Genomic DNA, 22,669 nt, shown 5'->3' on the forward strand with positions numbered 1-22,669 from the left:
CTCCTTTCTGAAGCATGGGCAGGGCTCTGAGCAGCAACACTCTGCCTCTCCCGCCCACAGCCCTGACATGCTGCTGAGAGAAAGAGCACACAACGTGGGAGACGCTTCCAGCCCATCACCAATGAAAGCCAGCCTGGGCTCTCTCTGGGGCTTAACCATGCCTAATCCCCTTCTTAGGCAGCCTGACAGCAAATGCCTCATGCAATTCAGGGAACAGTACCAACAGGATTCACTGAATGACAAAATTATTCTAAGTTAACTATAGCACATTTTGCAATAAAAATGCCTGTTATTACTAGAAAAGGCCCCCCCTCATCTATAGCAGCAATAATAATCTTTGCGTAAGTTTCATATAAAAATACAGCATGTAGGGTTTCCCTGGTGGCACAGTGGTTAAGAAACCACCTGCCAATGCAGGGGATATGGGTTCGAGCCCTGGTCCAGGAAGATACCACATGCCGTGGAGCAACTAAGCCCATGCGCCACAACTACTGAGCCTGCGCTCTAGAGCCTGCGAGCCACAACTACTGAAGCCCACACACCTAGAGCACGTGCTCCGCAACAATAGAAGCCACCACAGTGAGAATCCCACACACCACACCGAAGAGTAGCCCCCACTCGCCGCAACTAGAGAAAGCCTGTGCGCAGCAACGAAGACCCAACACAACCAAAAATAAATAAAATTAAATTTAAAAAAAATTTTTTTAAAAAGGTAACTTTGTTTTCTTTAAAGACTGAAATATCACTAAAATATTTGAAATATTCGTCAGAGATTTTCCCTGTTACAACACAATCCACCTCACTTGGCAATCATTTCACCTTTCACGACTATTCCATTTGTATAGGATGATAGCTCATTCTCTAACAATGCTTCTGTTTTGCCATTATTTGAACATCAGCAGTCCCCCCCACCACCACCCTATAACAGATAAGCATTTTCTCTGTTGTCTATCCTCAGCCCGGGATCTGATTTTCTGGGCACTTTCCTTTCTCAATTAATGATCTTACTCAAGGACTGGTCCCAGAATACATACAGGAAGACTCTCTGACACCAAGGGCCCTCACTAAACCAAAAGCCCAGTGTCCCAGGCAATTGGCAATTTTCTACTTAAGAGACTTCAAATCCCAAAAGGTAACAGAAGGCTTAATTTTGTTAGGCTACGGCTCACCCATAGGCAACTGCCAGAACACAACAAAATGAGTAACACAGATCAGTGGAAAATTGATGCCACTCCTCAAACTTAGCTTTTGTTCATGGACAGCTGCTCATAAGGCTCTAATTTTAAACTACGTACATATCACATTTCCTACTAGCTGAATAACACCTAAATCATATGAAAGAATTAAATATCTCAATAAGTCACAGAGTTGTGCAAACAGCACCATGACCAATGAGGGAAATCAGTACTGACCTGGGTGATGACTACTGAGCTCCATTCTCAGAGACACATGCAACAGGGGAGTGAGAGTAGCCAAAGCACCTGTGAACACCATTCTGTAAACTTAGCACTTAAATTATTTCCTCCTGTCTCAAAAAACTTTTAAATACAAAAATAAAACCAATGCTAGTTTTTAGCCAGCCTGAGAGAGGAAGATTGTGTGTGATTCCTTCTCCCTTACTCTTAACCAAGCTACTTCTGCCTGTCGTCTTTGGTCAAATTCCTGAACCACTTAAAACACCACTGAGCCCCTTTATGTGCAGCCAAGCCACCAAATGAGCCAGGACCTTTGCTGCCCAGCCCCAGAAAGGAAATGGTGTTAACATGCTCCTCAGTGAGGGAGGGAAAAGAAATCCATCTTCTACTTCTACCATCATCTAAAATTTCATGGATTATTTTCCTCTTTGTTTCATTTTCTCTCTAACCCTTTCCTGGGGTTTCAACTTTCTTCCATCTCTCTTTGTTCCTTCATCTCTGTTCCAAGTTCTTTTTGTTCTACTCTTCATGATCTTGAAGGACAGAATAATGCCCTTTTACGACAGTAGAGAATGTACAGCAGGGACTAGGGAATCTAGCTCAGACCAGTAACATCAGCTACATCATCAAAAGTTGACAAAATCCACAAGTATCTCAAAATTATTCAATACTTATTATGGATGAAACACTGTGATAGGGATGATGGGAGAGATAAGGTAAAATGTAGTTTCTGCCCTCCAGGAAGTAACAATCTAGTTGGAGAGAACATGCAAAAACACGTGAAAAGGTAAAACAACACGAAGCAGTCAGAAGACTGCACTATACGATGTAATAAACATGGGCTGTAACATTTGGACACTGGGACCAAAAGAGACAACCACTGTGTTCTAGAGGGTCTTGAGGAGGCTCACTCAGGGAAATCACAAGGTAGACTCTGAAGGAGCCCTGAGGGTACTAAAAGGTGAGGAGATGAAGGGAAGGCTTTCCAGGGGGCCGACAATATGACAGCCTAATAAAAAGGAAGGACGTAAAATGGTAAATTTTATGGATTTTACTACAAAAAAAAAAAAAAAAAAAGGAGGAAAGGGCCTGTGCCCCTCAGCTGTGCCCCGCTCTAGCAGGTCAGGAAGTCAGCACAAGGGGCTGGACAAACTGAGAATTCCTACGCATACATGGGAACATCCTGATGAACTTAGCCAATTGATACCGTCCAGAACCACACACTTGACAATTTTTTTTGTAATTTTAAATACCAAGACTATGTATAATATGGTTAAAGTAAAAGAAACTAGTTGACCAGATAGGGAGAGGTGTGAATAACGAGGAAGGAAAAGATCTGATGCCTCTCTTCTACCAGGGAAATGCCCTCGGAAAGCAGAGGTCCCAGCAGCTTTGTTATTGTTATGGTGGAGAAATCCCAAACCCAGAGGTTCCAATGGGTCTCCATTCTTCAGAGTTTTCTGCTGAGCACGAGAGGAAATGTGCACACTTCTAGGAGTGAGTCACACAAAAAGCTTTAGCTTTCAGCTTCCAGCTAGTTGCTAATAAAGCCCTGAGTGTCCAAATCCAACGTATTAGTTAGCCTTTGCCGATCACCTGGAAAAAAAAATTGCCTGAACTAGTAGATAAAGCAACTTTTATAGTAATGACCCCTGGCACACCTTAGTTATTTCCATTTAAATACCAACATGAAAATTATTCGGTTGAAATCATTCCAATGTGCTCTTGATCTTCAATTTTAGCAAACAACAAAATCCATGTAACAGTTCCTGAAAGGAAGGTCAGGGAAAACAGTAAAGTAGGAGAAATTTCCCCACTTTCACATAATGGCCAATGTTAGAGGAGAAAGAAACATGCTGGGAAATTGTCTAAATGACTATAATAATATTCACATTCACAGTACATGGTGTTCTATGTGGCTATGCTATGTACTAGTGTAATATTACGTAGTACAAAAGGTACATAGTGAGGACAGTAACTGGCCTGAGGGGCAAAATATTGAAAAGTATGCTAGTTTAAGTGTTAAAAATAAGGTGCTTGCTAGAATAACCAATTTTGTTAATTACTTAAAATTTCAATTTAACACCCCCCAAAATCAATGAAATACAAGCTATGAGAACTTGCTTTATTCTTAGTTATTGCTAAAATCTCTTTGAACATCAGACATTAGTCATCAGTATATGAAACAAATGAGCTCATTAGCCCAGAAGCACTGATTATTCACAGCAAACCAGGAGATCTAGGTACCTCTCTTAAGACATTTATCAGTCACCCACACATTGTTGTGTTGAAGATGGTGATTCTGATGCTTATCCTATCTTACCTCATAAAGTTTCATAAGACTTTCTGAAACAAGTGTTAATCTATGCAGTTCTGCTTTCTGTGTACTTCTGGTCTATTTTTCCTGAATCCACCCCACCCTTCCTTTCTAATTCCTAGTAGTCTGGGAAGCTGAGGACCTTAGATATGCACATATTAGCAAACAAAGTAAATGCATCAAATGTGTCCGGATGATGCAACATACACTTATATTTGGTTTCAAGCTACAGGCCATTTGATCAGTCTGGAGGAGACGTTAGCAATAGCTCCTATTTAGATTTAATTGCAGGAATTACACTTGGGAATTGACAACACTGCTCACCTTTAAGACAGAGGCTAAGCTGGTCATATGCTCATTGAGGGCACCCTCGGACTCCTTGTAGGTCAAGCAGGTGAATTGGTACTCCTCAGGATCAAAGGCATCGGCCCCCTGCTGCTCCACATCGCTTGCTACGCCTACGTAATAGTCCTCTATGTCCCCAGGGTCCTCGTCCTCTTCCTCTTCCTCACAATTTGGGTCATAGTCCTCTTCATTGCTGTCAGACCCCTGGCTATTCATGTCCACAGACATCTTAACATCCAGACGAGTTGTAGATCAGGAAAGCAGTTTTTTTCCCCTCCCCACAAACTTTACCACTTTCTCAGATGCATTAGTGTTTTTGTCTTCTAAGGGAAGAAAAGAAAAAAATAAGTGTTACTTACTTTCAATATGAGAAGTTGTAACAAAAACCATTCAAGAGTCAAAATGGCATAGCCCTGGTCCTACCTCCACTATGGCCTATTCCAACTCTCCCCTCATACAAGACACATCACCATCATCTCTATGCCCAGGCCTTTCAAAGGGAAACCCTTTCCTGGAGGGGCAGAAGCAGTTAACAATGGTAACTTCACATGAAGGGTCTGGCATGAAAGAGTAAGGCTATCTGCTCTATGTCACGGAGTTAAATTCCCATAGATTTGTCCTTCCTGCCAGGGTCCTTAAGAGAGAAGCACATTCCCACAGCTGGCTGCCCATAGAAGAAGCATCCTAAAGGCTAAACAACCAAAGCTTAAAATCTCTTAGCTAATCATGCTCCACTGAGTGGTGACACAGACAGTACATAAATAGGGACACAGTTCCTTCCCACTATAATATCTAGGGAAAGAATACCATTGTTTTACAGACATCACTCTCAGATAAATGGAAAAAAAGGTGCATAGTAAAGAAAAAATAAAAACCACATAGCTCTTCAACATCCTCCTCTAGTCTACAAAGTTAACTGATTTTTCCATTTTAAAGGGTTCTACTAATCCTTTAAAAGAGTTACTTAAAAGGCAAAGAAACTGACCCAATAGTGAAGGAAAACTATAGATATTCTGCCTTAGCAGGATCAAGGCTAGAATCTACTTAGGGTAAAGAAACAAGAGATCAAATGTAACCAGCTACTGAAAAATCCTCACAGATCAAAATGTTACTCAATTATATATAAATGAAAAGAGAATACTAGTTGAGAAAGCAAAACAGTCACAGTCTTAACTTCTTCTCAGAGAGGGCTTTGGCAAATACCCATTAACTTCTCTGCACAAGAACTATTTCAAGTGATCATTTCCAAGGAACAGTATCAAATAGTGATTTAAATCTAAAACTAATAGGACCTTAAAATGCAAGAGCATTTGGATTGAATAGTACATAAATAATTTACATAACCAAATCTGGATTAAATACTAAAGTAAATTTAAAACCTATTTGAAGTAGATAATCTCTCCAAAAAAAAAAAAAATTAAAACAAAGATTAAAAATCAATGTGTGTGGGGGTTTCCCTGGTGGCGCAGTGGTTAAGAATCCGCCTGCCAATGCAGGGGACACGGGTTCGATCCCTGGTCTGGGAAGATCCCACATGCCACGGAGCAACTAAGCCCGTGTGCCACAACTAGTGAAGCCAGCGAGCCACAACTACTGAAGCCAGCGAGCCACAACTACTGAAGCCCGCGCCTAGAGCCCGTGCTCTGCAACAAGAGAAGCCACCGCAATGAGAAGCCCGTGCGCAGCAACAAAGACCCAATGCAGCCAAAAATAAAATCAATAAATAAATTTTTTAAAAAAATCAATGTGTGCTGAATATATAACCAGTCTAAGGGATTATACAGCCACATTTTAATGATATCATAAAAATATCAGTGACTCTACCTCTGATATGTTACCTATAAATGCTCAAATTAAAAAAAAAGGTCACATTAATGAGAGGGCAGTAATGTAATACTTGCAGTTTGACTTTTAACAAATTGTTTTGTATGCTAGAACCACCTCATCACAACTGAACTTAACTATGGTATTTTTCCTTTAGGAGAAAAAATTAATCTTTAGATTAAATTAAAAATACCTGTAATTCTTGAAGATCTTTCAGGAAGATGTCACCCAAATAGTCTATATCATATAATTTCCATCTAAAATGAAAAGAGATAGTTCTATTTATATATTTTAAAATTGGTACCCTGAGTTTGCAAATTTATTTTTTAAAAAGTAAAGACATTTAAAAGGACAAGCAGCAAGGGACCAGAAAATTATTTTCTTATTTTAAGTCCCATAGAAATCTATATGTCATAATTACATACTGACAAGAGTTACATGGCCTTCTAAAAAAAGAAAGTATTGAAAGTAAACAGCAGGACTTCCCTGGTGGCACAGTGGTTAAGAATCCACCTGCCAATGCAGGGGACACGGGTTCAACCCCTGGTCCAGGAAGATCCCACACGCCACAGAGCAACTAAGCCCGAGCGCCATAACTACTGAGCCTGCACCCTAGAGCCCACATGCCACAGTTACTGAGCCCATGTGCCACAACTACTGAGGCCCGCGTGCCTAGAGCCCGTGCTCTGCAACAAGAGAAGCCACTGCAATGAGAAGCCCGTGCACTGCAACGAAGAGTGGCCCCTGCTCACCGCAACTAGAGAAAAGCCTGAGCGCAGCAATGAAGACCCAACACAGCCATAAATAAATAAATAAATAAATAAATAAATAAATAAATAAATAGACTTAAATAAATAAATAGACTTAAATAAATAAACAGCTAACAATAATTTAACCTGGGGTACTGGTGAGAGAAATGGATACCCAGTTCTCTCCCTCAGTTTGAAAGCCCACCACACCTCACTTTTTTTTTTTTTTAATTTTTATTGGAGTACAGTTGATTTACAATGTTGGGCAACACCTCACTCTTATTGTTAAGATTTCCTAAATTAACTACCACAATTTCAATCTTAAATGTTACACAGAGGTTGACAAAGCAAATCATAGCTGACTTAAACTGGACTTTTGCCATGAAGTCATCTCCACTAACACTTATAGAATACTGCCAATATTTCAGATCTCACTTTATTCATGAAAAAAATATTTTCAAATAAAAAAGTCCCCAAAAGAAAAGAAAACAAAAAACAAAACAAAAAAAAGAGAGAGAGAGAAAACAGAGGGAATTCCCTGGCGGTCCAGTGGTTTGGGCTCAAAAAGCAAAAAAAAAAATGTCTCCAGTAGAATGCCCACTAGGCAATATTAACACCCATTTCCCACCTCTCTTCTGACATGCTCAAGGGCTACCTGACTTTCTCAGAACTACAGATCCCACTATCCAAGACTAAATAAGTACTATTTGCTTACTTAATTAGAAATTTTATGTCCATTTCTTTATCCTTTTGAATTTCTTGGAAAACCAGAGCTTATAACTTTCAAAGAAATACTTCAAACACAAACAGGCAAATTTAAACTAAATGAAAATCAAAGTCCGAACAATGATTGTGGAAGATAATTTCCAAAATAGAAGACGAATAATTGATTTTTTTATTCTTTTTCTTTTATCTGCATTTTTATGTATGATACTGCTTATTAGGCAAATTTGCATAAAGAGCACTATAAATATTGCTCCCATCTACAAAATACCACTACCAATAATAGCTTTCATTTAATGAGAGCCAATTTCAGGTCAGACTCATTCTCATTAAATGTTTATAAACCCTACAAAGTGGCTATCATCCCCTTCTTACAAATGAGGAAACTAGAGTTCAAAAAGATTAAGCAACTTGCCCAGGACCACACTGCTGCCAACCAGTAGAGTCCAGCATAATACTTTCACCAGATCCAGGGCCTATGAGGACTCATAATGCCCCATCACCCTCCCAGAGCGCCTCATACTATCCACAAAGCTACCTCCAGAATCACAACAAAAAAAGCACCGTTTTCACTTTCTCTGGATTTTTCTCCAGGATTTGGGCTTACAGGTTGCCCATAGCCTTCTCACCAACTAAATATTCAAGAAACAGGGGAAAATTTCAAGCTGCCTTCCAAAAAACAGAATGTCATTTCATGCTTACTGGGTGTTCTAGGTCTAAATTTAAATAAAACCTTAGTTTTTAATCTTTTCCAAGTTAAATATCCATACTCTATTTGAAAGAATGCTGACATTGCTTAAAGGGGCCAGTATGTTATTACTTTATTAACAGAACTGATGATAATGCTCTGATTTCCTTTGGATATTAAATATTATCCTTACATCCCAAACAGAAAAGGAGTAACAGAAATTACTCCTCCCCCTTCCCCCAGTCAAAGTCACGTGTTCAGAAGACCTGCCGCCCACCCTGGGCTAAAGAATTCAAACGGAAGACTTCTCAGTTTAAAGATGACAAGAACAAAACACGGACTTTTTGGTGGGTCTGACAACGTTTACTCCAGACGTAATATTTAGCACTGTAGGGTCATTTACTAAGTCTACAAATCCGAAGAAAATTACTTGATACAAAAATATGAACCCTGTCTAATACGGTAGCCACTAACCATATGTGATTATTTAAATTTAACTTAACTTAAAAATTAAGTAAAATTTAACATTTGCTTTTTCAGTTGCACGAGCCATAAGTCAAATGCTCAATGGCCACATGTGGATAGTGGTTACCCTACTTAAACAGCAAAGATACAGAAGATGACCATTGTGGCAGAAAGTTCTATGGGACAGGGTAACAATCAGTACTGAGGTGAAGTCATCCCAGAACACGGTCGCCTCTGCCGCCGCTAGCATAGCAGCGTCGGGCGAGGTCGACGCAGCTCCTGGGCCGCCTGTCCCGTCCGAGGCGCCGGGATATCCGCGAGGACACGGAGCCCACGCGCTGCGGGACCCTTCACCAACGGGCGTTAACCGCGCGGGCTGCATTGCTAGAGCTCCCAACGATGACTCGAGTGCGGAGCCCCGGAGGCAGCGCGTCTGCCGGCGCGCCCGGCGGGGAGGGCCCAGATGCGCCGGCGCCAGTCGGTCAGAGGCGCTGGCCTCCGACCTCACTGCGAGCTGAGCAGGCGGCGGGAGGAGGAATAACGGAGAGACGCCAGGCGCCAGTTCGCCCTGGCCTCAGCCTTCAGCCGCCCCTCGGCGGGTGGCGGAGTGCGCTGAAACAGTGGAAGAGCTGCCAAGGGCGCCGGGACCTCGCGGGCAGCGACGAAGGCGGAGCCCCGGCCGGGCTAGGGAGGCGCGCGGAGAGCCCACCCCCTCCCCCGGCCCGCCGGGGTAAACAAGGCCTAGACTCGCACCGCGCACTTACCGGGAGCCGTGGCCCCGCGGCCGCTGAGACCGGGCGGGCCAGACCGTGTCGGGCCGGGCCAGAAGAACCGGGTCCAGGCGCGGCGGCGGCGGAGGCAGCGGGCCAACGCCGGTCAAGACCCGCACTGCTTCCTCCGGCGAAGCCGTCTCAGCAGCTCCGGAAGTGCTCAGAGCAGTTCCGTCACTTCCGGCCCGGGGTCGACCCGCGGTCGCCGGGGTCGCGGCAGGCGCTGGGCAGTAACGCCTCTCTGCGGACACTTCACTACAGCCCAGCGCTGCGACCCAGAGTGGGCCGAGAGCACAGCCGGTGCCGACGGTTGCGAGAGGCAGCAGAGGAGAGGATTCGGCTTATTGGAGAGTGGTCACGGCATCTCTTCCGGCTTTTGCCTACCAGCGCCTCCCGCCGGGATACTTTAAACCAGGGTTTTTCTGTCGGACTCCTCACTTCTCTGTTTGTAATCGGTGTCCGGCACCGAAAAGACATCCAGACGTTCGTGGAGTGGATAAAGGCCTGTTGTTTCCCGGCCGCTATCTAGTCGAAGGAGAGCTGGGTCTTCGGGTCAGCGCGCAGGGCCGGGAATTTCTGCGTACGTTCTGAGGCCGTCGCCTGGTGGCCGCCGATTCACAGGACCACGCCAGGCTTCCGCTTCCCTCTCCGCGGCCTAGTTCGCTGCCTAATTCTTTGCCTTCCCATTCATCCAAGATTGAATCTTAACTGCCTTGTTGCACAGTTTCTTCAAACAGTATAGGAAGTGCCATTATGACTTTAAGTACCTTCTAGGGCTTTTGTCAAGTATTGTGGATAGATAGAGCCGTGAAGCCCCACTCAAGTTGCTGCTGCACAACGTGGAAACGCCTGTGTGAAGCCAGTGATGTTAGGGAGCCTCCTCGCTGTGCAAGTCCGTAGATAACCCAAACCATTTCCACCCATACATGAGTCGTGTATACACTGATATTCAAGATATTCAAGATATCGTTGTGTAATGGGCTCTCTTATTTTTAGTTCTTGCTTCTTGCATGTATTCGTGTATTTCTTATACATGATTTTCAGCTTCCTGTTTAATTCAGAGCCTGTACCCAAGTCAGGTGCATTCAAATACTAGAAAGCCCCACATTAATTTGGAGTGAAAATTAATAGTAATGAGTAACATATTGTAGGGTTGTGAGTTTTATGCATTAACAATGTAAAAGTCTATCTATAATCCAGTGTACTTATTTGTTATAACAAAACATATAATCCCTTTACATCATGACACTAGCTAAGGACCCAAAATATATTTTCTGCTAATGAAATCTCTTTAATTAGAAGCCTTCACTTTGGGTCACTGGTAATAAATCCTCTCCAGTGAATAAAAGGGAACAATCAGTTTTTCTGTATAATTATTACATTTGCAAAATAGAGAATGAGGTCATTCACATATCAAGTACACAGGTGTATGTACAATATATTGGAATCCAATGTACAATCCTTACTTGTTCTCCTGTCTTGCCCCTCTTAAAGCTGAGTTTCTTAAGGGCACAGATCCAACCTTGTTTTCAATATTACTCTATTAAATAGCCGTTTATTGGGCTGATGCTAATACCATTATTTTTAACTAGTGACAATTTCTCCCCAGGAAATAAAGATTTAAAAATTAGGCCAAAACATTTAAAGATACAGACAAAATTATGTGCACATATATGTGCCTTAGGATGGTGATTCCATAGGAAAAAGTTTGCAGCATACCATGTGTCCAAAAGTAAAGGTTTGTTAAATTATGGTAAAATATACAATAAAGAAAACCATTAACAATTAGGCTGTACTGAGGCATCTATTAACAAGGAAAGGTATCTGTGATATGAATAGGATATGAAATGATGTGTGTAGTATTCTGTTTTCAAAATAAATTTGCACATAAGATATATAAATATAAAATATAATGTCTCTCTTGGTTTCTGTGGCACAGGAATCTGGACAGGCTACAGTAGGAATGATTTGTTTTAGCCCCTTGATGTCTGGGGCCTCAGCTAGAAGACTAAACTTTCTTAGCCAATATCATACAATTTTTCTTTTGTATAAACCTTAGATTCAGAATGATGTGTTTTCACTTTTGAAAATTCACTGGAGAGCATTGAATTTCTAAGAATAACTTAAGGGTAGTACTGATATCCTCAATATTGAGTCTTTGCATCCAAGGAATATAGTATTTCTTTACAGTTATTTTGTTTTTCTTTTATGTATTTGAATTGTTATAGTTTTAGTCACATGGATCTTTGGTTTAGTCTTGCATACATTGTGGGTTTTGCTATTATTCTGAACAGGATTCTTTCTTCATGTTTTCTAATTGGTTATTGTTAAAGTATCAAAACGTTATTGCTTTCCAACATTGTTCTTGTGTCTGTCTCCTTACTTAGCTTGCTTATTAGTTTTAGTGGATTTTCAACTGATTCTCTTCAATTTTCAAAGTGAGCATTTGGATCATTTGAAAATAGGGATATTTTGGACTATTAATTTTTAATTTTTTAATTTATTTTCTTCCTTTTCTTTTCTCCCTCTTTTTCCACCTCCCTCTTTTCTCTTTTCTTTCTTCCTTGCTTTCCTACTTTCTTCCCTCCCTCCCTTCCTATTGGTATTTTTGCATTAGCTACCATGTCCAGTAAAACGTTAAGCAGTAATCATGATTAAAAAACATCTTTACCTTTGTTCCTGTCATTAATAGGAAAGTTTCGAATATTTCACCATTAAATAATTTTGCTAAGAAAAATATGGTAGTTACTAGTTTGCTTTAAAAAAAAATGTAGTTACTTTTTGTCTATTACAAGGGTGTTTACTTCAAATCTTTTTTTTTTTTTTTAGGTGAAGGAAAACGAAGAGAATTTACTGCCTTTAAAATAAATGCTAATTTTTTTTTCAAGTAAAAGGAAAATGATAACAGAGTGAAATCTGGAACTTTACAAATTAGGGAAGAGAAATTGGAATGATAAATATCTGCGTTAGTTTCCTAGGATGGCCATAACAAATTACTGTAAACCTAGTGGCTTAAAACAACAGAACTTTATTCCCTCATAGACTCAGCTTCTGGTTGCTGTAAGCCTAAGAATTTGTGCATTTCTTCCAGGTTGTCCATTTTATTGGCATATAGTTACTTGTAGTAATCTCTCATGATCCTTTGTATTTCTGCAGTGTCACTTGTTACTTCTCCTTTTTCATTTCTAATTCTGTTGATTTGAGTCTTCTTTTTTTTCTTGATGAGTCTAGCTAATGGTTTATCAATTTTGTTTATCATCTCAAAGAACCAGCTTTTAGTTTTTGTTTTTGTTTTTGTTTTGTTTTGTTTTATTAATCAGTCATCAATTTTATACACATCAGTGTATACATGTCAATCCAAGTCGCCCAATTCAGCACACCACCATCCCCACCCCACCGCAGTTTTCCCCCCTTGGTGTCCATACGTTTGTTCTCTACATCTGTGTCTCAACTTCTGCCCTGCAAACCGGTTCATCTGTACAATTTTTCTAGGTTCCACATACATGCGTTAATATACGATATTTGTTTTTCTCTTTCTGACTTACTTCACTCTGTATGACAGTCTCTAGATCCATCCACGTCTCAACAAATGACTCAATTTCGTTCCTTTTTATGGCTGAGTAATATTCCATTGTATATATGTACCACAACTTCTTTATCCATTCATCTGTCGATGGGCATTTAGGTTGCTTCCGTGACCTGGCTATTGTAAATAGTGCTGCAATGAACATTGGGGTGCATGTGTCTTTTTGAATTACAGTTTTCTCTGGGTATATGCCCAGTAGTGGGATTGACCAGCTTTTAGTTTTATTGATCTTTGCTATCGTCTCCTTCATTTCTTTTTCATTTATTTCTGATCTGATCTTTATGATTTCTTTCCTTCTGCTAACTTTGGTGTTTTTTTTTTGTTGTTCTTCTTTCTCTAATTGCTTTAGGTGTAAGGTTAGGTTGTTTATTTGAGATTTTTCTTGTTTCTTGACGTAGCATTGTATTGCCATAAACTTCCCTGTCAGAACTGCTTCTGCTGCATCCCATAGGTTTTGGGCCACTGTGTTTTCATTGTCATTTGTTTCTAGGTATTTTTTGATTTCCTCTTTGATTTCTTCAGTGATCTCTTGGTTATTTAGTAGTGTATTGTTTAGCCTCCATGTGTTTGTATTTTTTACAGTTTTGTTTCCTGTAATTGATATCTAGTCTCATAGGGTTGTGGTTGGAAAAGATACTTGATAAGATTTCAATTTTCTTAAATTTACCAAGGTTTGATTTGTGACCCAAGATATGATCTATCCTGGAGAATGTTCCATGAGCTTGAGAAGAAATACACTTGAGAAGAAAGTGTATTTTGTTGTTTTTGGATGGAATGTCCTATAAACATCAATTAAGTCCATCTTGTTTAATGTGTCATTTAAAGCTTGTGTTTCCTTATTTATTTTCATTTTAGTTGATCTGTCCTTTGGTGAAAGTAGGGTGTTAAAGTCCCCTACTATTATTGTGTTACTGTCAATTTCCCCTTTTACGGCTGTTAGCAGTTGCCTTATGTATTGAGGTGCTCCTATGTTGGGTGCATATATATTTATAATTGTTATATCTTCTTCTTGGATTGATCCTTTGATCATTGCGTAGTGTCCTTCCTTGTCTCTTGTAACATTCTTTATTTCAAAGTCTATTTTATCTGATATGAGTATTGCTACTCCAGCTTTCTTTTGATTTCCATTTGCATGGTATATCTTTTTCCATCCCCTCACTTTCATTCTGTATGTGTCCCTAGGTCTGAAGTGGGTCTCTTGTAGACAGCATATATATGGGTCTTGTTTTTGTATCCATTCAGTGAGCCTATGTCTTTGGTTGGAGCATTTAATCCATTCACACTTAAGGTAGTTATCAATATGTATGTTCCTATTACCATCTTCTTAATTGTTTTAGGTTTGTTATTGTAGGTCTTTTCCTTCTCTTGTGTTTCCTGCCTAGAGAAGTTCCTTTAGCATTTGTTGTAAAGCTGGTTTGGTGGTGCTGAATTCTCATAGCTTTTGCTTGTCTGTAAAGGTTTTAATTTCTCCGTCAAATCTGAATGAGATCCTTGCTGGGTAGAGTAATCTTGGTTGTAGTTTCATCCCTTTCATCACTTTAAATATGTCCTGCCACTATTGGGAGACTCAATATTGTGAAAATGACTATACTACCCAAAGCAATCTACTGATTCAATGCCATCCCTATCAAATTACCAGTAGCATTTTTTACAGAACTAGAACAAAAAATATTAAAATTTGTATGGAGACACAAAAGACCCCAAATAGCCAAAGCAGTCTTGAGGGAAAAAAAACGGAGCTGGAGGAATCAGACTCCCTGACTTCAGACTATACTACAAAGCTACAGTAATCAAGACAATATGGTACTGGCACAAAAACAGAAATATAGATCAATGGAACAAGATAGAAAGCCCAGAGATAAACCCACACACCTATGGTCAACTAATCTATGACAAAGGAGGCAAGGATACACAATGGAGAAAAGACAGTCTCTTCAATAAGTGGTGCTGGGAAAACTGGACAGCTACATGTAAAAGAATGAAATTAGAACACTCCCTAACACCATACACAAAAATAAACTCAAAATGGATTACAGACCTAAATGTAAGACCGGACACTATAAAACTCTTAGAGGAAAACATAGGAAGAACACTCTGACATAAATCAAAGCAAGATCTTTTTTGATCCACCTCCTAGAGTAATGGAAATAAAAATTTAAAAATGGGACCTAATGAAACTTAAAAGCTTTTGCAAAGCAAAGGAAACTACAAACAAAATGAAAAGACAACCCTCAGAATGGGAGAAGATATTTGCAAATGAATCAACGGACAAAGGATTAATCTCCAAAATATATAAACAGCTCATGCAGCTCAATATTAAAAAAACAAACAACCCAATCCAAAAATGGGCAGAAGGCCTAAATAGACATTTCTCCAAAGAAGACATACAGATGGCCAAGACACACATGAAAAGCTGCTCAATGTCACTAATTATTAGAGAAATGCAAATCAAAACTACAATGAGGTATCACCTCACACCAGTTAGAATGGGCATCATCAGAAAATCTACAAACAAATGCTGGAGAGGGTGTGGAGAAAAGGGAACCCTCTTGCACTGTTGGTGGGAATGTAAATTGGTACAACCACTATGGAGAGCAGTATGGAGGTTCCTTAAAAAACTAAAAATAATATTATCATAGGACCCAGCAATCCCACTACTGGGCATCTACCCAGAGAAAACCATAGTTCAAAAAGACACATGCACCCCAACGTTCATTGCATCACTATTCACAATAGCCAGGTCATGGAAGCAACCTAAATGCCCATTGACAGATGAATTGATAAAGAAGATGTAGTACATATATACAATGGAATATTGCTCAGCCATAAAAAGGAACAAAATTGGGTCATTTGTAGAGACGTGGATGGATCTAGAGGCTGTCATACAGAGTGAAGTAAGTCAGAAAGAGAAAAACATCGTATATTAACGCATATATGTGGAACCTAGAAAAATGGTACAGATGAACTGGTTTGCAGGGCAGAAATAGAGACACAGATGTAGAGAACAAACGTATGGACACCAAGTGGGGAAAGTGGTGGGGGGGTGGGGGTGGTGATGTGATGAATTGGGAGATTGGGATTGACATGTATACACTAATATGTATAAAATGGATACCTAATAAGAACCTGCTGTATAAAAAAACAAAATTCAAAAATTCGAAAAAAAAAAGAAATTGCCAATAAAAATAAAAAATAAATAATAAATAAATAAATATGTCCTGCCACTCCCTTCTGGCTTGCAGAGTTTCTGCTGAAAGATCAGCTGTTAACCTTATGGGTATTCCCTTGTATGTTATTTGTTGTTTTTCCCTTGCTGCTTTTAATATTTTTTCTTTGAATTTAATTTTTGATAGTTTGATTAATATGTGTCTTGGCATTTTTCTCCTTGGATTTATCCTGTATGGGACTCTCTGTACTTCTTGGACTTGATTGACTATTTCCTTTCCCATATTAGGGAAGTTTTCAACTATAATCTCTTCAAATATTCTCTCAATCCCTTTCTTTTTCTCTTCTTCTTCTGGGACCCCTATAATTTGAATATTGGTGGGCTTAATGTTGTCCCAGGGGTCTCTGAGACTGTCCTCAATTCTTTTCATTCTTTTTTCTTTATTTTGCTCTGCAGTAGTTATTGCCACTATTTTATATTCCAGGTCACTTACCCATTCTTCTGCCTCAGTTATTCTGCTATTGATTCCTTCTAGAGAACTTTTAATTTCATTTATTGTGTTGTTCATCATTGTTTGTTTGCTCTTTAGTTCTTCTCGGTCTTTGTTAAACATTTCTTGTATTTTCTCCATTCTATTTCCAAGATTTTGGATCGTCTTTACTATCATTACTCTGAATTCTTTTTCAGGTAGACTGCCTATTTCCTCTTCATTTGTTTGGTCTGGTGGGTTTTTACCTTGCTCCTTCATCTGCTGCATAACTTACTGTGTTTGGGGTCTCCTTTTCTCAGGCTGCTGGTTCGTAGTTCCCATTGTTTTTGGTATCTTCCCGCAGTGGGTGAGTTTGGTTCAGTGGCTTGTGTAGGCTTCCTAGTGGAGGAGACTGGTGCCTATGTTCTGGTGGATGAGGCTGGATCTTGTCTTTCTGGTGGCCAGGATCGAGTCTGGTGGTGAGTTTTGGGGTGTCTGTAAGCTTATGATTTTAGGCGCCTCTCTGCTAATGGGTGGGGTTGTGTTCCTGTCTTGCTAGTTGTTTGGCATGGGGTGTCCAGCACTAGAGCTTGCTGGTCGTTGAGTGGAGCTGGGTCTTAGCATTGAGACGGAGATCTCTGGGAGAGCTCTCGCCAATTGATATTACGTGGGGCCGGGAGGTCTCTGGTGGTCCAGTGTCCTGAACTCAGCTCTCCCACCTCCAAGGCTCAGGCCTGACACCCGGCCGGAGCACCAAGACCCTGTCAGCCACACGGCTCTAACATTATATCTGGTGGTAATGCAGACTAGAACAGCTCTTCTGGAAACATCTGGCAGTTAAACATACACCTATCACATCTGGTTCCTAGGTACTTACTCAGGCTTACTTGTGAGAGGAGAGTGACTACCTCCTGCGCAGTAAGAAGGAATTTGGCAAGAGTTTGGGGATTGTTCTATATCCTGTTTGTGTGGAGCTTACAAGAATCTGTGCATGTGTGGGGAATTCCCTGGCAGTCCAATGGTTAGGACTCTGCACTTTCACTGTTGAGGGCCCAGGTTTGATCCCTGGTTGGGGAACTCTGGAGAATCCAGCCTGGATGGGAATGGCCAGGCACCAGGGGCCACACACAACTGGCTCTTCCTGGCAGAGGGCTCCAAAGGATAAGCGATGCTCACTGCAGCCCTCAGCGGATCGCAAAGGAGGACGGGGTTCAACTAGGAAAGCAGCGTTGTCACTCCAGGAGAAGACAACGGAGTGCCCTCGGGAGTTTTCTCTTCAATTCTCTGCTGTAGGCAGCCGAGCGGACTATTTCAGATCTTAAGTTTACAGTTTTATGTTCTTTTGCTTTTGGTTTTATTTTGTTTTTGTTAAGGAATGATGTGGAACACTACTGTTGCAGGTTGGACTCTCTGGAAGCAAATATTGAGATGGAGTTTGGGGAGCAAGATATTTATTAGGGACCAACATATGTAAAGCGAAGCAGAATTATATATTTATTTTGTTTGTTTATTTTTTGGCTGTGTTGGATCTTCGTTGCTGTGTGCGGGCTTTCTTTAGTTGTGATGAGAGGGGGCTACTCTGTGTTGTGGTGCGCGGGCTTCTCATTACGGTGGCTTCTCTTGTTGCAGAGCACAGGCTCTAGGCGCACGGGCTTCAGTAGTTGTGGCACATGGGCTTCAGTAGTTGTGGCTCACAGGCTCTAGAGTGCAGGCTCAGTAGTTGTGGCGCACGGGCTTAGTTGCTCCGCGGCATGTGGGATCTTCCCAGACCAGGGCTCGAACACGTGTCCCCTGCACTGGCAGGCGGATTCTTAACCACTGCACCACCGGGGTAGCCCGGGAAGCAGAATTAGGCAAAGGCAGAAGTTAAACTGTGTTGCAGGCCCAATGAAACTGCCGCCAACCTAGCAGAGAACACTGGAGTGAATATTGCCTGTCAGAGTATCTGATGCCAGACCAGACTGGTCAGGCATTAAATCCCTACCTTGCTCAGTCACTGGGTGTGGCCTGTCTTGGGAAGGGTGTGACCTAAGGGGAGGCCCCTCTCATTCATGTTTGATTCCCAGGGTCTAGGAACAAGGCTTCTCATATGAGGTCCAAGGATAGCTTCAAGTTCTCATGAAATTGATAGCAAACCTGGAGGTGCATATGCATGTGTACGTTTTTCTGGGGAGAGGGTGCCAGGAATTCTCCACCCCCAAAATTGCTAAGAACCACAGGTTGGACAATGTCTAGCATATGGGCAACTTGGTATCCATCTCCTGCATCAGTGTGTTATGGAGTGGGGAGAGGAAGGATACTCTGTGCTGAAGGAGACAGGATATGTAAAAGCCTGGCTGTCGGCGGTGGGAGGTGAGGTCAGTTAAGTAACAGGTCTGTGTGGTAAACCAGTAGAAGCTCAGTTTGCTCAGAGAGGAAGATACAGTCTAGGGAAAAATAAGGTTGAAGAAGTAAGCTAGCATGAAATTGTGAAAAACCTTGACTGCCCCTGAACCACTTATATTTTATTCTGATGCAATGAGGAGCTGAAGAGGTTTTTTGGCCAGGGAATGACACAGTCAGATTAAATTTCAGATGAGTTTTCTAGCTGTGTGTAAGGCTTATCAGATGAAGAAGCAGGAAGACCATTTGTTTAGTGGATTATCAGTTACCCTATGAGGATTTAATAGAAGCTGGTGAGCTTCAGTGGAGTCCACATTCAGGTCTGTCGAGGTTTACCAGGAGGATTTACCAGGTTTACCAGGAGTGTTTATCAGGAGGGCGGTTCTATAACAAACACCATCTCTTCCTGAAGCTGCAGATTGACTCTAAATTAGATCCTCTTCTGCAGCTGGAGTGCTACAAGTCACAAGTGAAATAAACATGGTCCCATTACCATCGCCAATCCAGCGATGAGCACCAGGCTCAGTTAATGCCTTTACTGCCTCTCGTTGCACCACTGTAATTTTCCCTTAACTGGTCTCCCTGCTTCCATTCTCTCCCAAGACAAATTCATCCATCCAAAATAGATTTTCTAAAACAAACCTGATCATGTCAACACTGTGCTTAAAATTCTTCCATGGTTCCCCATCCCCATCTAGAAAAAGCCTGTAACACAGAGTAAACAGGCTTTTGGGCCTTGCCCCAGCCTCCTTGCCTTCCACTCCCCTTCCACTCCCCTGGTGCCTTCTGCACCAGTCAGGCCCACTCACTTCCTGATCCCAATCCTGATCCTGTCACTAATCTTTCCACCCCTAGCATACATGATCCATTCTCCCTATTCTAGGCTTCCTGCTAGCCTGGGAGTGCCTACAGAGGAGGACTGTTGTTAGGTTAGCTTGGCAGTGAGGTTCCTGCTGTAGATAGGGGTATGTTTATTGTTCACAGCTTTTTTTTTTTTAATAAATTTATTTATTTATTTATTTTTGGCTGTGTTGGGTCTTCGTTGCTGGCCACGGGCTTTCTCTAGTTGCAGCGAGTGGAGGCTACTCTTCATTGCGGTGTGCGGGCTTCTCATTGCGGTGGCTTCTCTTGTTGGGGAGCATGGGCTCTAGGCGTGCAGGCTTCAGCAGTTGTGGCATGTGGGCTCAGTAGTTGTGGCTCTCGGGCTCTAGAGTGCAGGCTCAGTAGTTGTGGCGCACAGGTTTAGTTGCTCTACGGTATGTGGGATCTTCCTGGACCAGGGCTCGAACCCGTGTCCCCTGCATTGGCAGGCGGATTCCCAACCACTGCACCACCAGGGAAGCCCTGTTCACAGCTTTTTAATTTGATAAATTACAAACATACAGAAATGATGAAAGAGTAATATAGTGAATACCTGAATACAGTCCACCTAGAGTCAATAAGTCAACAACATTAGCATCATCCTTAACTCCTCTCTTATGTACCTTATATTCTGTTCATGAACAATTCCTGGGCTTCCCTGGTGACACAGTGGTTAAGAATCTGCCTGCCAATGCAGGGGACATGGGTTCGAGCCCTGGTCCAGGAAGATCCCACATGCCGCAGAGCAACTAAGCCCATGCGCCACATCTACTGAGCCTGCGCTCTACAGCCCGCGAGCCACAACTACTGAAGCTCGCGCTCCTAGAGCCCGTGCTCCACAACAAGAGAAGCCACCACTATGAGAAGCCCGTGCACTGCAACGAAGACCCAACACATCCAAAAATAAATAAGTAAAAGTAAATTTTAAAAAACCACAAAAAACAATTCCTTTAGGTTTTTCTTTCAGAATAGATCCAGAATCCAAACACATCTCACCACCTGCTGTGCTGTGCTCTGATGCAGTCCAGCATCTCTGACCATGACCTTTAGCCTCCTCAAGGCTCCCTGCTTCGTAGTCTATTCTCAACCCGCAGAAAGAGGGATTCTATTGGACTATGTCAATCCCCTGCTCAGAACCCCAGAATAGCTCCCATCTACTTCAGAGGAGAGGCTGATGTCCTTACAGTGGCACACAAAGCCCCGCTTGATATGCCAACATTACCTCCATATCTTCCTCTCCCTAACTCTGCTCTAGCCACAAAGGCCTCCAGGTGGTTCCTCAAACAGGCCAGGCACAGCCCATCTCAGGGCTTTTGCATTCTTTTCTTTTGCCTGGAAGATCTCTCCCCCTCCCCCCATATCTATGGATATATCACTTCCTCAATTTCTCAGTTCTTGAATCCAGTCACCTTCTCAGTGAAACTGTCCTTTACTCACCTAATGAAAATGGCAAATTCCTTGCCCCCCAATACTCTCTAATCCTTTTTCCAGATTTATTTTTCTTCATAGCAGTTATCACAACTTGATACACTATGCATTTTTCACTTATTTATCTTTGTTATGGCCTGTAAGCTCCACAAGAACAGGGACCTATGTGCTGTGTTAACAGCTGTGCCTCCAGCACCTGAAGGGCGCCTTTCACATAGCAGAGCGCAATCGACTTCTGCGGAGTGGAGGAAAGGGAGCTTAAGGGAGGAAACACTCTAGTCCGGTAAGACCTCCTGGAGGAGTAAATCCACCACCCGCCGCCACTCCTAAACACCGCCCACGAGGCGTCCGGGCCCGCCCCGCTCCCTTAAGCCACGCCCATGGCGGCGGGCTGCGGCCGGAAGCACCTCCCCTCGGCGGAAGCCGGGCCTGGCAGGCGGTCTAGGCCCTCCTCCCGACCTGCCCCGGGCTCATGCCCCGCCCACCCGAAAGTGGGTGAAAGGTCGGCGGCGCCGGCGCCGCGGCTGGGGCAGTGGAGCGGGGCTGCCGGGAACCGACAGAAACGGTGACTGACGGACGGACCATGGTAGACCAGGCGAAGCCCATTAGCCCGCTCAAGAACCTGCTGGCCGGCGGCTTTGGAGGCATGTGCCTGGTGTTCGTGGGGCACCCGCTGGACACGGTCAAGGTGCGAGGATGCTGGGGCGCGGGCTGGAGGGAGGAGGCCCGGGCAGGGCGCGGAAAGTAGGGTCTCCCACGAGGCTCGGTCTGGGATAGAAGCGGGGCCCGTGGGAGCTTCCGTGAGAAGTCTAGGGAATCTCCCTTTCGGGGGTCGGGGAAACTGTTCCTGCACCCCAGAGAGCTGGACGTTGCAGAGTGAGCAGCCTCTAACCGCCTACCAAGGGCTCTTGATTTAAAAAAAAGTTCTCTGTTCGGAAGCCTCTTCTGATCTGGCACCACTTCTTTGAGGATGGTAAAGAAAAAGCACCGCCCCAAAGCTCTGACTTCTGAAAACCCTAACATTATCAGCAAGGTTGAAAAAGGCATCTGTAAATCCCGCTTCAGGAATAGAGCTAAAGACTGAGGCAAGGTTATTCCAGACATGTCTTTTGACACATTCCTCTGGGCCCAGAGTGCTCCATCACCATCTCCTTTGAACCTTTCTTGACCACCTTCAGCCTGTCACCCCATGTTAGCCTGAGTGGCCTCCTGTGGGAAGCGATGATGTCCTCAGTAACTGAGCTCCTTCCAGGGAAAGCAAGTGATCAGCTTTCCCAGGACAAGGCTGATCCCCACAACAACCTGGTGAGGAAGCCATGGTCAGATTGAGGCTCCAGGAAGGGGGAAACTCATCAGGGCTTGTTCCCTACTTATCCTCACATTATGCATCAACTCTTTTCCCTGCAACACTTTAAGCAAGGCCTTGCTGGAGACCAAAGTCCATACCCTGTGACTTAGCATTCAAAGCTTCATCCTAGTTT

General features: G+C 42.6%; 3 protein-coding genes across 7 annotated transcripts in view; 2 read left to right on the forward strand and 1 right to left on the reverse strand.

The window, feature by feature from the left end:
- Nucleotides 1-9,459, reverse strand: part of ARIH2 (ariadne RBR E3 ubiquitin protein ligase 2) — a 51,899-nt gene extending 42,440 nt beyond the window's left edge. For 2 of the 4 annotated variants that reach the window (XM_068557460.1, XM_068557462.1), the window contains exons 1-3: nt 9,291-9,459; nt 6,095-6,158; nt 4,057-4,400 (exon numbers count right to left, since the gene is read on the reverse strand). In XM_068557460.1, the coding sequence (XP_068413561.1) occupies nt 4,057-4,305 (249 nt within the window). In that variant the 5' untranslated portion in view covers nt 4,306-4,400; nt 6,095-6,158; nt 9,291-9,459. Of the gene's footprint in view, nt 1-4,056; nt 4,401-6,094; nt 6,159-9,290 lie in introns of those variants that run through there. The other 2 variants (XM_068557461.1, XM_068557463.1) reach the window with 2 other exon arrangements.
- LOC137774017 (spidroin-2-like) lies at nt 8,926-12,431 on the forward strand. Its single transcript, XM_068559158.1, has 2 exons — nt 8,926-10,188; nt 12,126-12,431. Exon 1 carries the CDS (start codon nt 8,926-8,928, stop codon nt 9,823-9,825), a length of 900 nt encoding a protein of 299 aa, XP_068415259.1. The 3' UTR covers nt 9,826-10,188; nt 12,126-12,431.
- Nucleotides 12,432-21,665: 9,234 nt separating this feature from the next.
- The window catches only part of SLC25A20 (solute carrier family 25 member 20), a 34,775-nt gene continuing 33,771 nt past the window's right edge, over nt 21,666-22,669 (forward strand). For both annotated transcript variants that reach the window (XM_068558799.1, XM_068558800.1), the window contains exon 1: nt 21,666-21,876. In XM_068558799.1, coding sequence (XP_068414900.1) covers nt 21,772-21,876 — 105 coding nt within the window. In that variant the 5' untranslated portion in view covers nt 21,666-21,771. The remainder of the gene's footprint in view (nt 21,877-22,669) is intronic.

The sequence above is a fragment of the Eschrichtius robustus genome, chromosome 12 (genome assembly GCF_028021215.1).
Source record: "Eschrichtius robustus isolate mEscRob2 chromosome 12, mEscRob2.pri, whole genome shotgun sequence".
NCBI lineage: Eukaryota > Metazoa > Chordata > Mammalia > Artiodactyla > Eschrichtiidae > Eschrichtius > Eschrichtius robustus.